We start from the raw sequence: 17,646 nt of genomic DNA, 5'->3' as shown, positions 1-17,646 counted from the left end.
AGTGAGGCTCTCAGCAACTTAGTGAGACCCTGTTTCCAAATAAAATATAAAATAGGTCTGGGAGTATAGCCCGGAGGTAGAAAGCCTCTGGGTTCCACCCCTAGTACCACCAAAAAACAAAATTATATATATATATATATATATATATATATATATATATATATATATATATATATATATATATATGCTAGGGATATAGCGCAGAGGTAGAATGCCCCTTCGTTCAAGCCCCAGTACTGTTAAAAAAAAAAAAAAGAAAAAAAAGAAAGAAAGAAAGAAAGAAAGAAGAATGCGTGGGGTTGGGTGGTGTACCTCAGCCCAATGTTTGATCCCCAGCCCCCTCAAAAAAATCCATGTGGGCTGAACACGGGGACACACGCCTGTAGTCCGTCTATTTTGGGAGGCTGAGTCAGAAGGATTGCAGGTTTGAGGCCTGCCTCAATTGAGGGAGACCCTCCCAATTTAGCAAGAGGCCTTTTCGAAATTAAGCCGTGCAGGAGGAGGTGTGGCTCAGGGGCAGAATCGCGCAGGTTTAATTCCCAGTGCACGCGCACGCAAGCACACACACACACACACACACACACACACACCCCTCTTTGCACAGCAAAGAAATGCCTTTCCCATCAAGTTGCAAACATGTGCCACCGGGGGCTTGGAGGGCAGCCAGGCGCCCGCCCTAACACTCTGGAGGGGGCGGCGGGAGCCCCCCACCCGCCCGCCCGGCCAGTACCTGTTGTAAATGGGTCCTTTGAAGGCCGGGTCGTACTTCTGGGGAGTCCCTGGAAAGTCAAGAGGACGGTGTCGGTGTCTGTCCGTCTAGCTGCGCCACCTAGACGCGCCTGGGGCCCGGGTGGCCTCCACTGGGGGAGGGGGCAGCGGGGTGGGGGTTTCTGTACTGGGGAGGGGGCAGCGGGGTGGGGGTCTCTGTACTGGGGAGGGGGCAGCGGGGTGGGGGTCTCTGCAGGGCAGCCGCTGGGGCAGCTCCGGGAGACGTGGGCAGGGCGCTCGGCGGCCCCTCCCCGCGGCGACCCCCCCCAGGAGCCTACCATGCTTCCCGTAGTAATCCTTGCGCTCGCCCCCCATGCCTGCGCCCCGGCGGGTCTGGGCGCAGAGGCGTCCGGAGGGAGGCTGGAGCGGATCCTCCCAGCCCAGCCAGGCGGGGCGGCCCAAACCGGTCAGACCGGCCGGAGCCCAGGACCCAGGGGGCGGGGAGGGGGCCAGCTGCTCCCGCCGCTCACATCCCGATTTAGCCTCCCCTCCCCCCCCAGGCCCGCCCAGCCGGCCCCCCCCCCAGCCTGGCGGCCTCTCCCTGGGCCAGGCTCACCCCCTGCCCACCCGGCGCCTCCCCCTGGGACTCTGGGACTGCGCCCAGCCCAGCCCCAAACAGGCCCCTCTGCTGCCCTGTCTGCAGGTGGGGAAACTGAGGCACGGGATGGCCGAGCCCGAGGCGCCCGGCAGCAAGGGTTGGGCTGAAAAACTCTCAAAGCGGGGGACGAGTTATTTTGGCCTGCGATTTGGTTTTGAGATGGGGATATATATTTTGGTACTAGGGATGGAACCCAAGGGCATTCTACCTCCGAGCTCCATCCCCAGCCCTGTTTTTTATTCTTTATTTGGAAACAGGGTCTAGCGGAGCGGCAAAGGGCCTCCCCAAGTAGCTGAGGCTGTCCGCGAACCGCGATCCTCCTGCCCCAGCCTCCAGGGTAGGGGGAGCCACAGGCCCAGGCCCGGCACAAGGCTTCCCAAGGGCTCTTCACCACAACGCGGCCACCGCACACTTGCGACGGCCATGCAGTCGGTTTGGGGGTCTCATCAGCAATGTGGGGTACACGGTCAACCGGGACATATACAGTTGGTTGCAATAATGGTAGCTGCTTAGCTGGGCGTGGTGGTGCACCCGGTACCAGGGAAGTATCTCCCAGCACTGGGAGGCTGGGATGGAAGGATCCCAGGTTCCAGGACAGCCTTCAAGATAAAAAATAAAATAGGGCTGGGGTGTAGCTCAGGGGCAGCCCTGGGTTCAATCACAATAAATAAGCAATAGCGGGTGTGGTGGCACAGGCTTGTAATCCCAGTACTTGGGAGGCTGAGACAGGATGACTTGGGTTTTATTTTGCCGTTTGAAAATAAAAATAAAATAGGTTTGTGAGGAGCTGGGCATTCGGGAGGCTGAGACAGGAGGATCGCGGTTCGTGGCCAGCCTCTGCTACTTAGTGAGGCCCTTTGCAACTCAATGAGACCCTGTTTCAAAATAAAGAATAAAAACCTTCAGAGGTAGAAGGCCCCTGGGTTTCATGTCCAGTACCATAAAAAAAATACAAAAATAGAGCTGGAGGTGTACTTTGCAGGTAAAATGCCCCTAGGTTCAATCCCCAGTAACACCAAAATTTTAAAAAAAAATAAAATAAATACCAATAAATAAACAAATAAAAAAAATTGTGGCTGCTTCCTCTGAGTCAAACATACCCCGTGGGGTGGGGCTCCGGTCACTAACTCAGCTTGTCTCCAGAGAAAAGTGCCAGCTCCCCCTGGCGCCTGAGCCACCGGCTTCTGCAAACAGGCCAGGCCGTGCCCTTGGGAGACCTGGCCGCAGGAAGCCCTGGCCAGCCTGAAGGCTGCCTGAGCCGGCCCCGCCCTGCCCAGCCCTAGCGGTGGACAGACAGCAGGCTGCTCCCGGCCCCAGGCCGCTTCTGTCCCCACAGAGAACTCTCAAGAGTCTGGGCCCTCATGAGGGCCTCACCCACATTGGTGTGGCTCCCCCACTCCCTGGGGGAAAATGAAGGTAAAATAGAAGAAAGAGGTAAAAAGAAGCCAGCACGATGGTGAGCGCCTGTAATCCCAGGACTGGGGACACTAACACGGCAGGAACAAGGAACGTGTGTTCAAGGCCAGCCTCAGCAACTTAGTGAGACCCTCATAATGGAGTCAGACCCTGTTTCAAAAATAAAAATAGAGCCGGGCGTGGTGGCGCACCCTTGTAATCCCCGCGCTTGGGAGGCTGAGACAGGAGGATCGCGCGGGTTCGAAGCCAGCCTCAGCTACTTGGTGAGGCTCTCGGCAACTTAGTGAGACCCTGTTTCCAAATAAAGTATAAAATAGGTCTGGGAGGATAGCCGGGAGGTACAAAAGCCTCTGGGTTCCACCCCAGCACCACAAAAAAATAAATAAATAAAAATAGGCCAAGCGTGGCAGCATCCGGTTGCAATCCCAGCATCTGGGAGGCTGAGACGAGAGGACAGCAGCTTGCAGACAGCCTCAGCTACTTAATAAGGCCCTTTGCAACTCAATAAGAGACCCTGTTTCAAAATGAAGAATAAAAATTAGGGCTGAGGGTGTAGCTCGGAGGTAGAATGCCCCTGGGTTCCATCCCCAGTACTGCAAAAAAAAAAAAAAAAAAAATCAAAACAACACACACAAAAAAGAAATTAAAAAATAAAACTAGGGCTGCTGAGGCTGGCCTCGAACCTGTGATCGTCCTGTCTCAGCCTCCCACGTGCAGGGATTACAAGTGTGCATCACCACGCCTGGCTCTATCTAGGTCTCTGACCAGCTTATAAAATTCTCTTCCATCACATTAGCCAAGGACCCGGCCAGCCCTGACTTGAGTCTCTCTTTCCCTCTCACTGGGAACTCCTCAAACCTTCCTCACAATCAGCCAGCATCCTGTGACAAGCCCACCATCTCCTCAAAGTCAGCACGGGCACTCCTAGGCCTCCCGTCTCTGGCCTCCCGCTTCCAGGTGCCACCACGCCTGGCTAGCTCTTTTTCTGTTACCTGTGATTGAACCATGGGCAGTCTCCCTCCAGACTACACCCCCACCCTTATTTTGTTGTTGACTTTGAAACAGGGTCTCCCTATGTTGCCGAGGGCCTTGCTCCATTCCTGAAGCTCCCCTGAACCTGCAAGCCTCCTGCCTCAGCCTCCCAAATACTGGGATGCCAGGCGTGCACCATCATGCCTAGCTCAGAGGTACATTTCAGAGAAAATGAATTCCCCCTCCTACACACACACACACACACACACACACACACACACACACACGGCGAAATAAATTCCACAGGGATTAATCATGCAACTATATAAAACCTCTAGAACTATTCTAAGTATTAAAAAGAAAACACAGGAGCCTCTATCTACCATGTGATAGGAGGTGACCCCAGTCAGGCAGGTGGGAGGAGAGATAAGGGAGTTACTGAAAGTTTCTGGTGTCAATTTAAATGGTGGCGCACACTTGTGATCCCAGCATTCGGGAGGCTGAGACAGGAGGATCGCAGTTCGCGGCCAGCCTCAGCTACTTAGGCCCTCTGCAATGCACTGAGACCCTGTTTCAAAATAAAGAATAAAAAATAGGGCTGGGGTGTAGCTCAGAGGTAGAATGCCCTGGGTTCCATCCCCAGTACAGCAATAAATAAAAAAAAAAAAACACATATAAATACACATATACTTAAATGTCTCCAGGCTACTCCAAGCGGAGCCACCCGAGAACGGCTCCTATTGGACTGGGGGTGCCGCTCCGGGATAGAGCACCTGTCCAGCCCGCTTGGGGTCCCGGGCTCCATCCCCAGAAACCCCACCCCCAAAACAAAATTCAACATTGACCAAGGAATTCTTCACACCCTGCAAACTCTCCTCCCATGATGGAGAGTCCTCCCCGCCCATCTCACGGCAGAGGAAACTGTAGGGGCGACTTACTGGGGTCGCAGCCCAGCCCAGCCCCAGGAACGGCTGCGGCAACTTTTCCTTTTTTTCTTTTTGTGGTACTAGGGATTGAACCCAGGGGTATTTTCTACCTCCAAGATACATTCTCAGCCCAATGCTTATTTTTTTTACTCTTCATTTTCAAATAGCATCTCGCTAAGCTGCAGAGGGCCTCACTAAGTAGCTGAGGCTGGCTGCAAACCTCCGATCCTCCTGTCTCGGCCTCCCGAGGACTGGGGTGACAAGGGTGTGCTACCACACCCAGATTTTTTAATTAATTAATTTATTTTTTGGTGCTGGGGATGGAACCCAGGAGCATTCTACCTCTGAGCTACACCCCAGCCCTATTTTAGTTTTATTTTGCAACAGGGTCTTGCTAGGTTGATGAGACTCTCACTACTCGCTACGGCTGACCTGGATCCTGTGATCCTCCTGTCTCAGCCTCCCAAGTGCAGGCATTACAGGCCTGGGCTACCACTGCACCTGGCTTGCAGGAACTTCTCTCCCCTGAAGCTCCTGTTTCCTTGTCTGTTCCTTCCTAGAGGTTTGCGGTGCTGAAGATAACCTAATGGCGGAGACAAGATAACCTCACCGGGTCTGCTAGGTGAGCTCACCCGGTTCCGCTCAAACTGCCGCCCTCTGGTTCCAGCTTCCGGGGCTTTGCAGATCCTCTCTGGCTTTGTGACCCCTTCCTATAAACCCTCCTTCCAGTAGGCATGCACACCTGTCATCGCAGCATTTGGAGGCTGAGACAGGAGGCTCTCAGGTTCATAGACAGCCTCCGCATTTTAATGAGACCCTGCTTCAATATAAAGAATAAAATAGAAGCCGGGCGTGGTGGCGCACGTTTGTAATTCCCACGCTTGGGAGGCTGAGACAGGAGGATCGCGCAGGTTCGAAGCCAGCCTCAGCTACTTAGTGAGGCTCTCAGCAACTCAGTGAGACCCTGTTTCCAAATAAAGTATAAAATAGGTCTGGGAGTGTAGCCCGGAGGTAGAAAGCCTCCTGGGTTTCACCCTCAGTCCCACTAAATAAATAAATAATTAATTAAATAATAAAAAAAAATAAAAAGGGCCAGGAGTGTAGCTCAGTGGTAGAATGACCTCGGGTTCACTCCCCAGTACAATACACACAGAAGAAATGTGTAATTACACCTGTAATCCCCGCGCCTGGGAGGCTGAGACAGGAGGATCACAGCTTCAGCTATTTAGTGAGACCCTTTGCAACTCAGTGAGACCCTGTTCCCAAATAAAAAGTAGGGCTGAGGGGTGTAGCTGGGAGGTCCCTGAGTTTCATCCCCAGGACTGAAAAACATAACAAGAACTATGGGAGACACTGGCGCAGCTGCCCGGCATGAGCGAGGCCGGGGTCCCGCCCGGCACAGAAAGCAGGGAGACGCCACCAACACCCGCACCACGTCCCCAGGCTCTGGACGCCGCGTGCTGCCGCCTCGTCTGCCAGGAGGAAGGCTGGCGTCATCAGCCGGGCCTCGACCTGGGGCCAGAACCGCGAGCTAAATAAACCTCGGCTCTGTATAAGTCTCCCGCTCAGTGACATGGTGCTTAGCCATAAGGAATGAGTCAGGTGTGCTGGTGCAAGTCTGTGGTACCGGTCCTCGGGAGGCCGAGACAGAGGATGGCCAGTTCACTGCCAGCCTCAGCCACTTAACTGACATAATTCATTACATATCCATCTATATGTAACTTACATATATATATAACTTACATATTCATATATATGAATAATAAGCCGGGCGTGGTGGCGCAAGCTTGTCATCCCAGCATTCTGGAGGCTGAGACCTGGAGGATCGAGGTTCGCAGCCAGCCTCAGCTACTTAGTGAGGCCCTCTGCAACTCAGTGAGAGTCTGTTTCAAAATAAAGAATAAAAAATAGGGCAGGGGGTGTAGCTTGGAGGTAGAATGCCCTGGGTTCCATCCCCAGACCCACAAAAATAAATAAATAAATAAATAAATAAATAAATAAATAATCCAGGCATGGTGGTACACACCTGTAACCCCAGCACTTGGGAGGCTGAGACAGTAGGATCGCAAGTGTGAGGCCAGCCTCAGCAATATAACAGGATTCTCAGAAACTGTTTCAAAAATAAAATAATAATAATAATAAATAAATAAATAAACCGGGCGTGGTGGCGCACGCTTGTCATCCCCGCGCTTGGGAGGCTGAGATGGGAGGATCGCGCAGGTTCGAAGCCAGCCTCGGCTACTCACTGAGGCTCTCAGCAACTTAGTGAGATTCTGTTTCCAAATAAAATATAAAATAGGTCTGGGAGTGTAGCCCGGAGATAGAAAAGCCCCTGGGTTCCACCTTCAGCACCAAAATAATTAATTAATTAATTAATTAAAAAAGGGCTGGGGCTGTAGCTCAGGGTAGAGTGACCCTGGGTTCAATCCCCAGGACTGAAAAGAAATGAACAGGAGAGCAAGGCAGTGGTGGAGGGCGGGGCGGCAGCGCGCGCCTCAGGCCGCTCTGTCCCAGGCTTGTGCCAGGACTTCAGAGGCACCCCGCCCCCACAGCTTCCACACCAGCCAAGTCCCCAAGGGCTGCAGGGCCCAAGGCCAGCGGCCTGTCCCTGTCTGAGAGCGACCCCACTGCTCAGACAAGTCTTTTCCACAAAGGGTTTGAGGACAGCATCTGGGTAGGGAAGCTTAGAAGTACTAGGAGGAGCTGGGCAGGGTGGCGCACACCTGTAATCCCAGGACTTGGGAGGCTGAGATGGGAGGATCACAGGTTTGAGGTCAGCCTTAATAATTTAGTGAGGCCATTAGCAACATGCAAGACTTACTTTCTTTTTTTTTCTTTCTTTCTTTCCAGTACTGGGGATAGAACCTAGGGGCATCTACCTCTGAGCTACACCCTCAGCCCTATTTTTATTCTTCATTTTGAAGCAGGGTCTCACTGAGTTGCAAAGGGCCTCACTAAGTAGCTGAGGCTGTCTGAGAACTGTGATCCTGTCTCAGGTTCCCAGATGCTGGGATTACAAGTGTGTGCCACCACACCCGGCAAGACCTTGTTTCTTAAAAAAACAAACAAAAAAAAAAAATTTAAAAGCCTGGCATACTGTCGCACGCTTGTAATCCTAATACGAGGATCATAGGTTCAAAGCCAGACTCAAAATTTAGCAAGGCCAAGCCAGGCGTGGTGGCGCACACTTATAATCCTATTATTTGGGAGGCTGAGACAGAAGGATTTCAGGTTTGAGGACAGTTATCAGCAAATAGTAACACTTTCAACAACATAGCAAGACCCTGTTTCAAAATAAAAATAAAATAGGGCTAGGTGCTGGGCATGGTGCCCCATGCTTGCAATCCTAGTACTTGGAAGGCTGAGACAGGAGGATCGCAGGTTCAAAGCCAGCCTTGACAGCTTAACGAGGCCCTCGCAACTTAGTGAGACTGTATTTTCAAGTAAGGAATAAAATCAGGCTGGGGGTTTTGCTCAGAGGTAGAACACCTCTGGGTTCAATTCCCAGTGCCAGCCACACACACACAGACACACACACACAGACACACACAGAGACACACACAGAGACACACACACACAATTAGCAAGGTCCACTATAACTTAGTGAAACCCTGTTTTGAAAAAAATATATAGCAGGGCCAGGAGTGCAGGAGCGGGACGAAGCTCAGAGGCAGAAGGCCCTGGACTCAGTCCTCAACACCACACAAAACCAAAGCGCTGTAAGGAAAAGACAAGTAAAGGCAGGCACTGCACTGCGCGCCCGCGACCCCAGTTCAGAGGCCCAGGAGGAGGCTGGGTTACCAGCCAGCCTTGACAACCTAGGGAGGCTCCCGCACCCCAGTGAGGCCCTGTGTCAAAAAATAATTAACAGGAGCCGGGCGTGGGGGCGCAGGCTCATCATCCCAGCATCCGGGAGGCTGAGACAGGAGGATCGCGGTTCGCGGACAGCCTCAGCTACTTAGTGAGGCCCTCCGCAACTCAGTGAGACCCTGTTTCAAAATAAAGGATAAAAAATAGGGCAGGGGGTGTAGCTCGGGGTCAAATGCCTCTAGGTTCCATCCCCAGACCCGCAAAAAAAAAAAAAAAAAAAAAAAAAAATTATATATATATGGCTGGGAGGTGTTGCTCAGAGGTAGAATGCCCCTGGGTTCCACTACCAGCAACACACACACACACACACACACACACACACACATACACACACACACACAAACACACACTAATAAAAATAAAAATAAAAAATAAATAAAAGGGTTGGGGGGGCAGGCAAAACTGGATCCTGGATCCTCCTGCTCAGCCTCTCAAGTATTGGGGTTACAAGCATGCGCCACCACGCCCGGCAGCTTATTTATTTATTGTGCTGGGAGTTGAACTCAGGGGCATTCTACCTCTAAGCTACACCCCCAACCCTATTTTACTTATTATTTTGAAGCAGGGTCTCACTAAGTTGCTGAGGCTGGCCACAACGAACCTGCCATCTTCCTGTCTCACCGTCCCAATACAGAGAGGCCAAGTGAGCACCACCAGGCCAGCTATTTATTTATTTATTTACTTGTTTATTTACTTACTTACTTATTTATTGTGGGGAGGTTCCTGGGAGTTGACTAAGAGGGGTTCTACCATTGAGCCACATCCCTCACCCTTTTTATTTCTACACAAAGTAGAGGCTTGCTACATCGCCCAGGCTGGCCAGCAAGCCTCCTGTCTCAGCCTCCCAAGTACTGAGATTACAGCTGCCCCCACTGCACTAGGCCCTCTAGTCTCATCTTTTATTTTTTATTTTGGTGGTACTGGGGATTGAACCCAGACACATTCTACCTCCAAGCTACACCCCCAGCCCAGTTTTAAGAAACAGTATCTTACAGCCGGGCGTGGTGGCGCACGCTTGTCATCCCAGCATTCGGGAGGCGGTTCGCGGACAGCCTCAGCTACTTAGCGAGGCCCTCTGCAACTCAGTGAGACCCGGTTTCAAAATAAGGAATAAAAAATTGGGCTGGAGGTCCAGCTCGGAGGTCGAATGCCTCTGGGTTCCATCCCCAGACCCGCAAAAAAAAAAAAAAAAAAAAAAAAAAAAAAGAAAGAAAGAAAGAAAGAAAAAAAAGAAAAGAAAAGAAAAGAAACAGGGTCTCATAAGGTTGCTGAGAGCCTCACTACTTGCTGAGGCTGGCTGTGAACCTGGGATCCTCCCATCTCAGCCTCTCAAGAACTGAGGTTACAGCTGCATCCACTGCACCCCGGCCTCGCCTAATCTTGTTATAATGACTTCCTTTTTGCTAGTTCATAGAATAACATAATTGAACATTGTTTCACATCCCAAGGCTAGACCTATCTTATCTTTTAAAAAAAAAGGCTACATAGTTTTTTATTTCAGACACTGTGTTGTTTCACTCACAAAAAACAGTCCCAGGAGATTAAAAAAAGATACAGATGTCACACACAGGCGCAGAAATAGAGACACTCGGCTCTGGAAGGCTACTTCTTGACTGTTGTCTCAGGGCTGAGGACGGGAGGGTTGTAGACTGTTCTTTGACATGGAAAGTTAAAAAAGCTTACAGTGAGGGCTTCTTTTTTTTTTTATCTCCCTGCCTCAAAAGAAAACAATTTTATTATATGAAGGTTATTTATTCATTTATTTTTTTTATCCAGGCAGGGTGGCACATGCTTGTAATCCCAGTACTAGGGAGGTTGAGACAAGAGGATTCAAGATTCAAGGACAGCCTCCGCAAGTAGCCAGACTCTTATCAACCTCGTGAGACCCTGTTTCAAAATAAAGGCGAAGCCGCGGTGATGGTGAGGCTCGGCAGGGAGTGAGGCTCTCTTCTACCTCGTGAGACCTTGTTTCAAAATAAAAATTAGGGCTGGGCGTGGTGGCGCACGCTTGTAATCCCAGCATTCGGGAGGCTGAAACAGGAGGATCGCGGTTTGCGGCCAGCCTCAGCTACTTAGTGAGGCCCTCCGCAACTCGGTGAGACCCTGTTTCAAAATTAAAAAAAAAAAAAAGGTCTGGGAGTATAGCCCGGAGGTAGAAAGCCCCTAGGTTCCACCCCCAGTACCACCAAATAAATAAATAAATAAATAAATAAATAAATAAAAATTGGGCTGGGGGTGTAGCTCAGATGCAGAATTTCCCTGGGTTCCATTCCCAGTACCGCAAAAAATAAATTAAAAAAAGGGCTCAAAGTACAGCTTGGCAGTAGAATGCCCCCAAGGCCAATCCCTAGTACTGCAAAAATAATAAATAAATAAATAAATAAATAAATAAATGTTATGACAAGATTTTATTGCAGGTTGAGTTGATTTCTTCTTTCTTTCTTTCTTCTTTTTTTTTTGTTTTTTTTTTGTTGTTGTTGTTGATGCTGGGGATGGAAGCCAGGGGCATTCAACCTCAGAGCTATACCCCCTGCCCTATTATTTTATTTTATTTTATTTTTCCCAGGTCTGGGGACAGAACGCAGGGGCATTTGACCTCCAAGCTACACCCCCTGCCCTATTTTTTATTCTTTATTTTGAAACCGGGTCTCACTGAGTTGCGGAGGGCCTCACTAAGTAGCTGAGGCTGTCCGCGAACCATGATCCTCCTGTCTCAGCCTCCCGAATGCTGGGATGACAAGCGTGCGCCACCACGCCTGGCTCTTCTTTCTTTCTTTCTTTATTATTTTTTTTTTAAGGTGGTACTGGGGTTCCTGGAAACCCTCCCTCCAGGCTACACTCCCAGACCTATTTTTACATTTTTTTTTTTTGGTGGCACTGGGGTTCCTGGAAGCCCTTCTATCTCCGGGCTACACTCCCAGACCTATTTTTATATTTTTATTTGGAAACAGGGTCTCTTAAGCCAGCACGACTGGCTTCGAACCTGCGCGATCCTCGTGTCTCCGCCTCCCAGGCGCGGGGATCACAGCGTGCACCGCCACGCCTGGCTCTTCTTTTTTATTTTTGAAACAGGGCCTAGTCAAATTGTGGCGATGTTAACTAGCAGAGGCTGGCCGCGAACCGTGATCCTCCTGTCTCAGCCTCCCAGGTCCTGGGCTGACGCGGGCACGCTGCCCGCCTGGCTTTGGCACCCTCTTCTGCTCCCAGCGAGGGCAGGCCGGGAGGACGGCGGTGCCCTTGCTCACATCCTGGCTGCAGCCGCTTCCCTGTCCGCTCCCAGCAGCCTCCTTCCCTTGGAGATAATGGTCTCTGAGCTTCCTGCCCTGCCCAGCCCCAGTTCATGTCTCGGCGAGGGGAGGCCTGTTTCCTTGCTAACTCATGGAAAAGCCGCGCCCTGTCTCATCAGTCCCAAGGGCCCCGAGCTCCTAGACATCCCCGGCACCAGCCACCTCGTGTGGTCCCCCGGCCCAAAGACCGCGACGCGCAGGTCCAGAGAGGTGCTGCTTCCCGGGGGTCACCCCGCGCGGAAGCATCAGGACCATGATTTGGGTCTGGGTCCGTCCGAATTGCTGAGGCTGGCCTCAAACCTGCCATCCTCTGCCTCAGCCTCCCAAGTACTGGGATTAGAGCAGTGTGTCACTTTGCTGGTGGGAGCTGTCCCATGTCACTCCCTAAATTACAGTAACCAATGGGAAGCCGCTGCGGGGAAGGATGTGTGACACACCCATCTTTTTTTGTGTGTAGCACACTGGGGTCCTAACCCAGGGGCATTCTACATTTGAGCTACAATATATATATAAATAAATATATATTTATTCACATATATATATATATATATGGTGTGTGTGTGTGTGTGTGTGTGTGTGTGTGTGTGTGTGTGTGTTGTATTGGGGATTTAGCCCAGAGGTATTCTATCTACAAGCTACATCCCTATTTTATTTTATTTTATTTATTTATTTATTTATTTATTTATTTATTTATTTATTTTGCGGTACTGGGGATGGAACCCAAGGGCATTCTACCTCTGAGCTACACCCTCAGCCCTATTTTTGATTCTTTATTTTATTTTATTTTTTGGTGGTACTGGGGGTGGAACCCAGAGGCTTTCTACCTCCAGGCTATATTCCCAGACCTATTTTTGGAAACAGGGCCTCACTAAGTCACTGAGAGCCTCACTAAGTAGCTGAGGCTGGCTTCGAACCTGCGCGATCCTCCTGTCTCAGCCTCCCAAGCGCGGGGATGACAAGCGTGCGCCACCACACCCGGCTTTTTTATTCTTTATTTTGAAACAGGGTCTCACTGAGTTGCAAAGGGCCTAAGTAGCTGAGGCCGGCTGTGAATCCAGATCCTCCCGTCTCAGCTTCTCCGGAATGCTGGGTGACAAGCCCGCGCCACCACGCCCAGCTTGGAAGTCTCATTCTTTGCTGAAGCTGTCCTAAACCTGCGGTCCTCCTGCCTCAGCCTCCCAAGTGCCGGGACTCCAGGCCCGCGCCACCACCACGCCAGGCTGGGCCATCCCTCTTGCCTATGATTCTCAAGAAAAAAGCTGCCAGAGACTTCTGGAGAAGTGCAAGGGGCCCAGGTGCTTGGCTTCTCGGGAACGAATGCCTTCCAAGCTAACCACTGCCCCATTACCCGCAGTAGAGCTGGCCCCGGCGAGGACGTGAGGGCCGCCTGCCCGTCCAGCTGCAGCCTCCATGGCCGGCTCCACGGGCCTCACACAAGGAAATCACTGACAACTCTGCGGCTTGCCTGCGCCCCTCTGCCTGCAGCAACGCCCCTCCCGCCCGCGGCCGGCCGCACAGCCAGCCCTCGGTCGCCGAAAATAGAGCCCAGGGTTTTTCCTCACAAGTGCCCTGTGTGCTTACAACCTTAAACAACCTGCAATTACATATTTATCCCCTTGTCCACTCCCTGCAGTCTAAAACTTTCTGGGGTTTTTTTTTTTTTTTGGTACTGGGATTGAACCCAGCCTCTGAGCTCCACCCCAGCCCCTTCTTATTTTTGTATTCAAACAGCGCCTCCCGAAGTTGCAGAGGGCCTCACTATGTTGCTGAGGCTGGCTTCAAACCCGCGATCCTCCCGCCTCAGCTTCTCAAGCAGTAAGATAACAGGCAGGCATCACTTGCCAGGAGGGTTTTTTGTGGTTGTTTTTGTTTGCAGCTTTATGGACTGCAAGATCTCACTAAAAGCTTGTTGACTGGGGCTGGGGTGTGGCTCAGTGCTACAGCACTTGTCTAGCGCGTACGTGAGAGGCCCTGGGTTCCATCCCAAGCTGGACATGAAAGAAAGAAAGAAAGAAAAAAAGAAAGAGAAAAAAAGAAAGAAAGACAGACGGACGGAATGCACTCCCAGATCCCAGCCCGGGATAGCAGGTACACTGGACAGAGTTCCTTGTCTGTCTTCTGGGTAAGCCTGAGACCCTGGAGGGGTTTCTGTACTGACCAGATCTAAAAGCGACGGTACTGAGCACTGTGCCTCCACCCCCACCCCGCCGGATCTCACAGACACCAAGGATTCCTCAGGTAGTGACCACAGGCAGGCAGGGCCTGGCCAGGACCCAAGCGGACACTCCCACATCAGAGACGGCCAGCCACACCTGAGGGGCGCACAGCAGAAGCAGCCGCCAAGTCTGCAGGTCTGAGCCGAGAATCTGGGGCTGGGGGCCCTCCAGAGGTCTGGGCTGGCAGTTCCAAGGGGGAGGGTGTTGAGGAGATGGCAAGGTGGAATCCTCCCCCTCGGCGGGGCTGGATGGAGAAGGCTGAGCCTCCGCCATCTGCAGCCTCCAGGGCCCACAGTCCCCGGGGGCAGGGAGGCAGAGCGCGAGCCTACTTGTTTTTCTTGGGTATTTTTTGAGCGGTTTCCGGCCCCCTCCCCAAGGCCCTCCAGTTGGGCAGCTTCCAGGAAGTTCCTGTCATACAAGGGGCAAGGGACAGGGCCTCGGTGCCCCGGGGCAGTGCCACTAGAAACTGGCACCGAATTGGGCCCTGGGAGCTCGAGATGGAGAAAAGAGAAACTGAGGACCGCAGCCCCCCGCCCGTGGGGACTCAGGAGGACGGCACTGAGAGGGGGGCTTCACCGAGCCCCACCCAGCGCCAAGTGCTGAGGCTGCCCTCCCTCGGAGGTTCTGGAAGGGGCCCATCACCCGGGCCCCGGAGGACGGGCACCCTGGCTATTTGCACGGGGCAGGGAAAGTTTCCCAATGGTTTCCTGCTTCCTTCCTGGTCCCTCGGCGGAGGCGCCCTGTTTCCGCCCTGCCCAGGCGCCCGGCGAGACCTGGGGGCTCCCGTCCCTGACACTGGTCTGTCCGGTCCTGCCTCAGTTTCCCCCTCTAGCCCAAAGCCCGGGATGGCTCTTTCTGGGGGGGGGGTGGGGGAGGACGCAGAGAGGCGGACAAAGGGGACTGGCAGAGGAGGGGGACTTGCGGAGGTCGGGGCTCTGATCCTTCCCCCCCAGGCGCGATCCGCGTCCCTCCCCTCCCCCGCCCGCCATCCGAGCCGCCCAGATAACGGGACCTCCGCCGGAGCATGCGCCGTGGCCCCGGCCCCTCGCCGGAGGGGGCGCAGGGTCGGGGACGGGGTGCCGCGCGGCGGAGCTGGAGGAGCCGGGCCAGGGGCGGGGGGCTGCGGCCTCGGGCGCCCCCCCAGATGCGCAGCCCCCCGGCGGCGGCGGCGGCGGCGGCCCGGGCCGCAGGGGTGCCTACCGTACGCGCCGTCCTTCCGCTCGTCCTCCATGGCCGCCGCGGGCGGGGAGGGGCGTCCCGGCCAGCGCGACCCCAGCCCGGGCGGGCGGGAGGCTCCGCGGGCCGCAGACCCCGCCCCGGGCCGCGCACGCCCCGCCCCGCCCGGCCGGCCCGCCCCCGCGCGCGTCCGCCAATGGGAGCGCCGCGGGGCGGGAGGGGGCGTGGCCAGGGCGGGGCGGGGCCCAGGCTTGGGCTCTCCGGAGACTCCCTCCGCGAGGGGAGGTCGGCTGTCACTCGGGGATTCAGGGCTCCCTTCACCCAGTCGTCGGATGGATGCCAGCGGACGGAAAGATGCCACTTTTTGTGCATCAGATGGGCAAGAATTTGCGAGTTCGGACACATCAGACGGGAGTCTGCAAAGTAGATTATGTCCAAACTATGTCCGTCCTCTCTGGCTTTGGCCTTCGGTGCGTGTGGCACCGGGGAATGAACCAGGGGTATTCTGCTTCTGAGCTGCACCCCCAGCCCTTGCTTTTTATTTTATTTTATTTTATTTTTGGGGTGCTGGGGATCGGACCCAACGCATGATACCTCCAAGCTACATCCGAGACCTTTTGATTTTTTGTTTGGAAACAGGGTCTCCCTAGGTTGCCGAGACTCTCATTATGTTACTGAAGTTGTCCTAGAACCTGTGATCCTCCTGTCTCAGCCTTTCAAGTACAGGGATTATACACAACGCCTGTTTTTTTTTTTTTTTTTTTTTTTTTTTTTTTTTTTGGTGGTACTAGGGGTGGAACCCAGAGGCTTTCTACCTCCGGGCTATACTCCCAGACCTTTTTTATATTTTATTTGGAAACAGGGTCTCACTAAGTTGCCGAGAGCCTCACTAAGTAGCTGAGGGTGGCAGTTTTTTTTTGTTTTGAAATAGAATTTTGCAGCCAGGTGTGGTGGTACACACCTGTAATCCCTGTATTTGGGAGGCTGAGACAGGAGGATCACAGGTTCAAAGACAACCTTAGCAACTTAAGGAGGCCTTCATCAACTTAGTAAGACCCTGTTTCTACACAGAAAATAAAATAGGGCTGGGAGTACACCTGCAATCCTCCTGTCTCAGTCTCCCCAATTGGGACTACAAGCATGCGCCATGACGCCTGGCTTTTTGTATTTGTTATTTTTTCGTGTGTGTGTGTGTGTGTGTGTGTGTGTGTGTGTGTGTGTGTGTGTGTGTTACTGAAGATAGAACCATGGACCTTCTACCTCCAGGAACAGTCTCACTAAGATGCTGAGGCTGGCTTTGAACCTGCAATCCTCCTATCAGCCTTCCAAGAACTGAGATTACAAGCATGTGCCACCACACCTGACTTACTTTTTATTTCTATTTTGTTTTACTTGGTGCTGGAACTTGAACCCAGAGGTATTTATCTCAAAGCTACAACTCCGCCTTTTTTTTTTTTTTTTTTTTGAAACAGGATCTCCTTAAGTTGCTGAGGGCCTTGTGAAATTTCTGAGGTTAGCCTCAAACCGGTTCTCTAGTCTCAGCCTCCCGAGCCCTAGGGATTCCAGGAATATGCCGCCATACCTGTTTTTTGTTTTTCTTTTGCAGTAGTAGGGATGGAACTTAGGGACATTCTACCTCTGAGCTACACCACAGCCCTATTTTTTATTCTTTATTTTGAATCAGGGTCTCACTGAGTTGCAAGGGGCCTAAATAGCCGAGGCTGCCCACAAACCACGATCCTGTCTCGGCCTCCCAAATGCTGGGATTACAAGTGTGCTCCACCGCGCCCGCCCAGCACCACAACCCTATTTTGTATTCTTTATTTTTAAGCAAGGTCTTAGTAGCAAAGGGCCTCGCTAAGTAGCTGAGGCTGGCTGCAAACCTGAGATCCTCCTGTCTCAGCCTCCCAAGTACTGGGATTACAAGTGTGCGCCACCGCGCCCAGCTCACACAGAAGATTGTATTTTTTATTTATTTATTTATTTTTTGCGGTACTGTTGATGGAACCCAGGGGCATTCTACCCCTCAGCTATATCCTCAGCCCTATTTTGTATTCTTTATTTTTAAACAGGCTCTCACTGAGTTGCAGAGGGCCTCACTAAGTAGCTGACGCTGTCCACAAACCTTGATTCTCCTGTCTCAGCCTCCCGAATGCTGGGATTACGAGTGTGCGCCACCGCGCCCGGCTCACACAGAAGATTTGTATGTGAACGTTCATAAGAGCTTTCTTCATCATGGCTAAAAACTGGAAGAAACCCAAGTGCCCCTGAGCAGGCGGATGGTTGAACACACTGTGGTCCATCCGAGCCATGGCCTCCTCCTAAGCAGAGAAGGGGATAAACCCGTGATCCTCCCAACCACACGGGTGACTTGAAAAACCAAAGCATGACACAGAGCTCACGGCCTCAGACTTGTC

The 17,646-nt window shown here is 52.5% G+C and overlaps 1 protein-coding gene across 3 annotated transcripts in view; it reads right to left on the bottom strand.

Moving 5' to 3' along the window:
* SLC44A2 (solute carrier family 44 member 2 (CTL2 blood group)) overlaps positions 1–15,284 on the bottom strand; it is a gene marked incomplete at both ends in the record, with an annotated part of 33,427 nt that extends 18,143 nt beyond the window's left edge. For 2 of the 3 annotated variants that reach the window (XM_080715098.1, XM_080715097.1), the window contains 2 exons: positions 731–779; positions 1,047–1,083. In XM_080715098.1, coding sequence (XP_080571224.1) covers positions 731–779; positions 1,047–1,083 — 86 coding nt within the window. Of the gene's footprint in view, positions 1–730; positions 780–1,046; positions 1,084–15,253 lie in introns of those variants that run through there. The other variant, XM_080715099.1, reaches the window with a different exon arrangement.
* Positions 15,285–17,646: the final 2,362 nt, after the last annotated feature.

Source organism: Muscardinus avellanarius (genome assembly GCF_963383645.1).
Source record: "Muscardinus avellanarius genome assembly, chromosome: 18".
NCBI classification, from domain to species: domain Eukaryota; kingdom Metazoa; phylum Chordata; class Mammalia; order Rodentia; family Gliridae; genus Muscardinus; species Muscardinus avellanarius.
The sequence above is the reverse complement of the archived record's forward strand: the minus strand, read 5'-3'. Positions and strand labels throughout refer to the sequence as shown.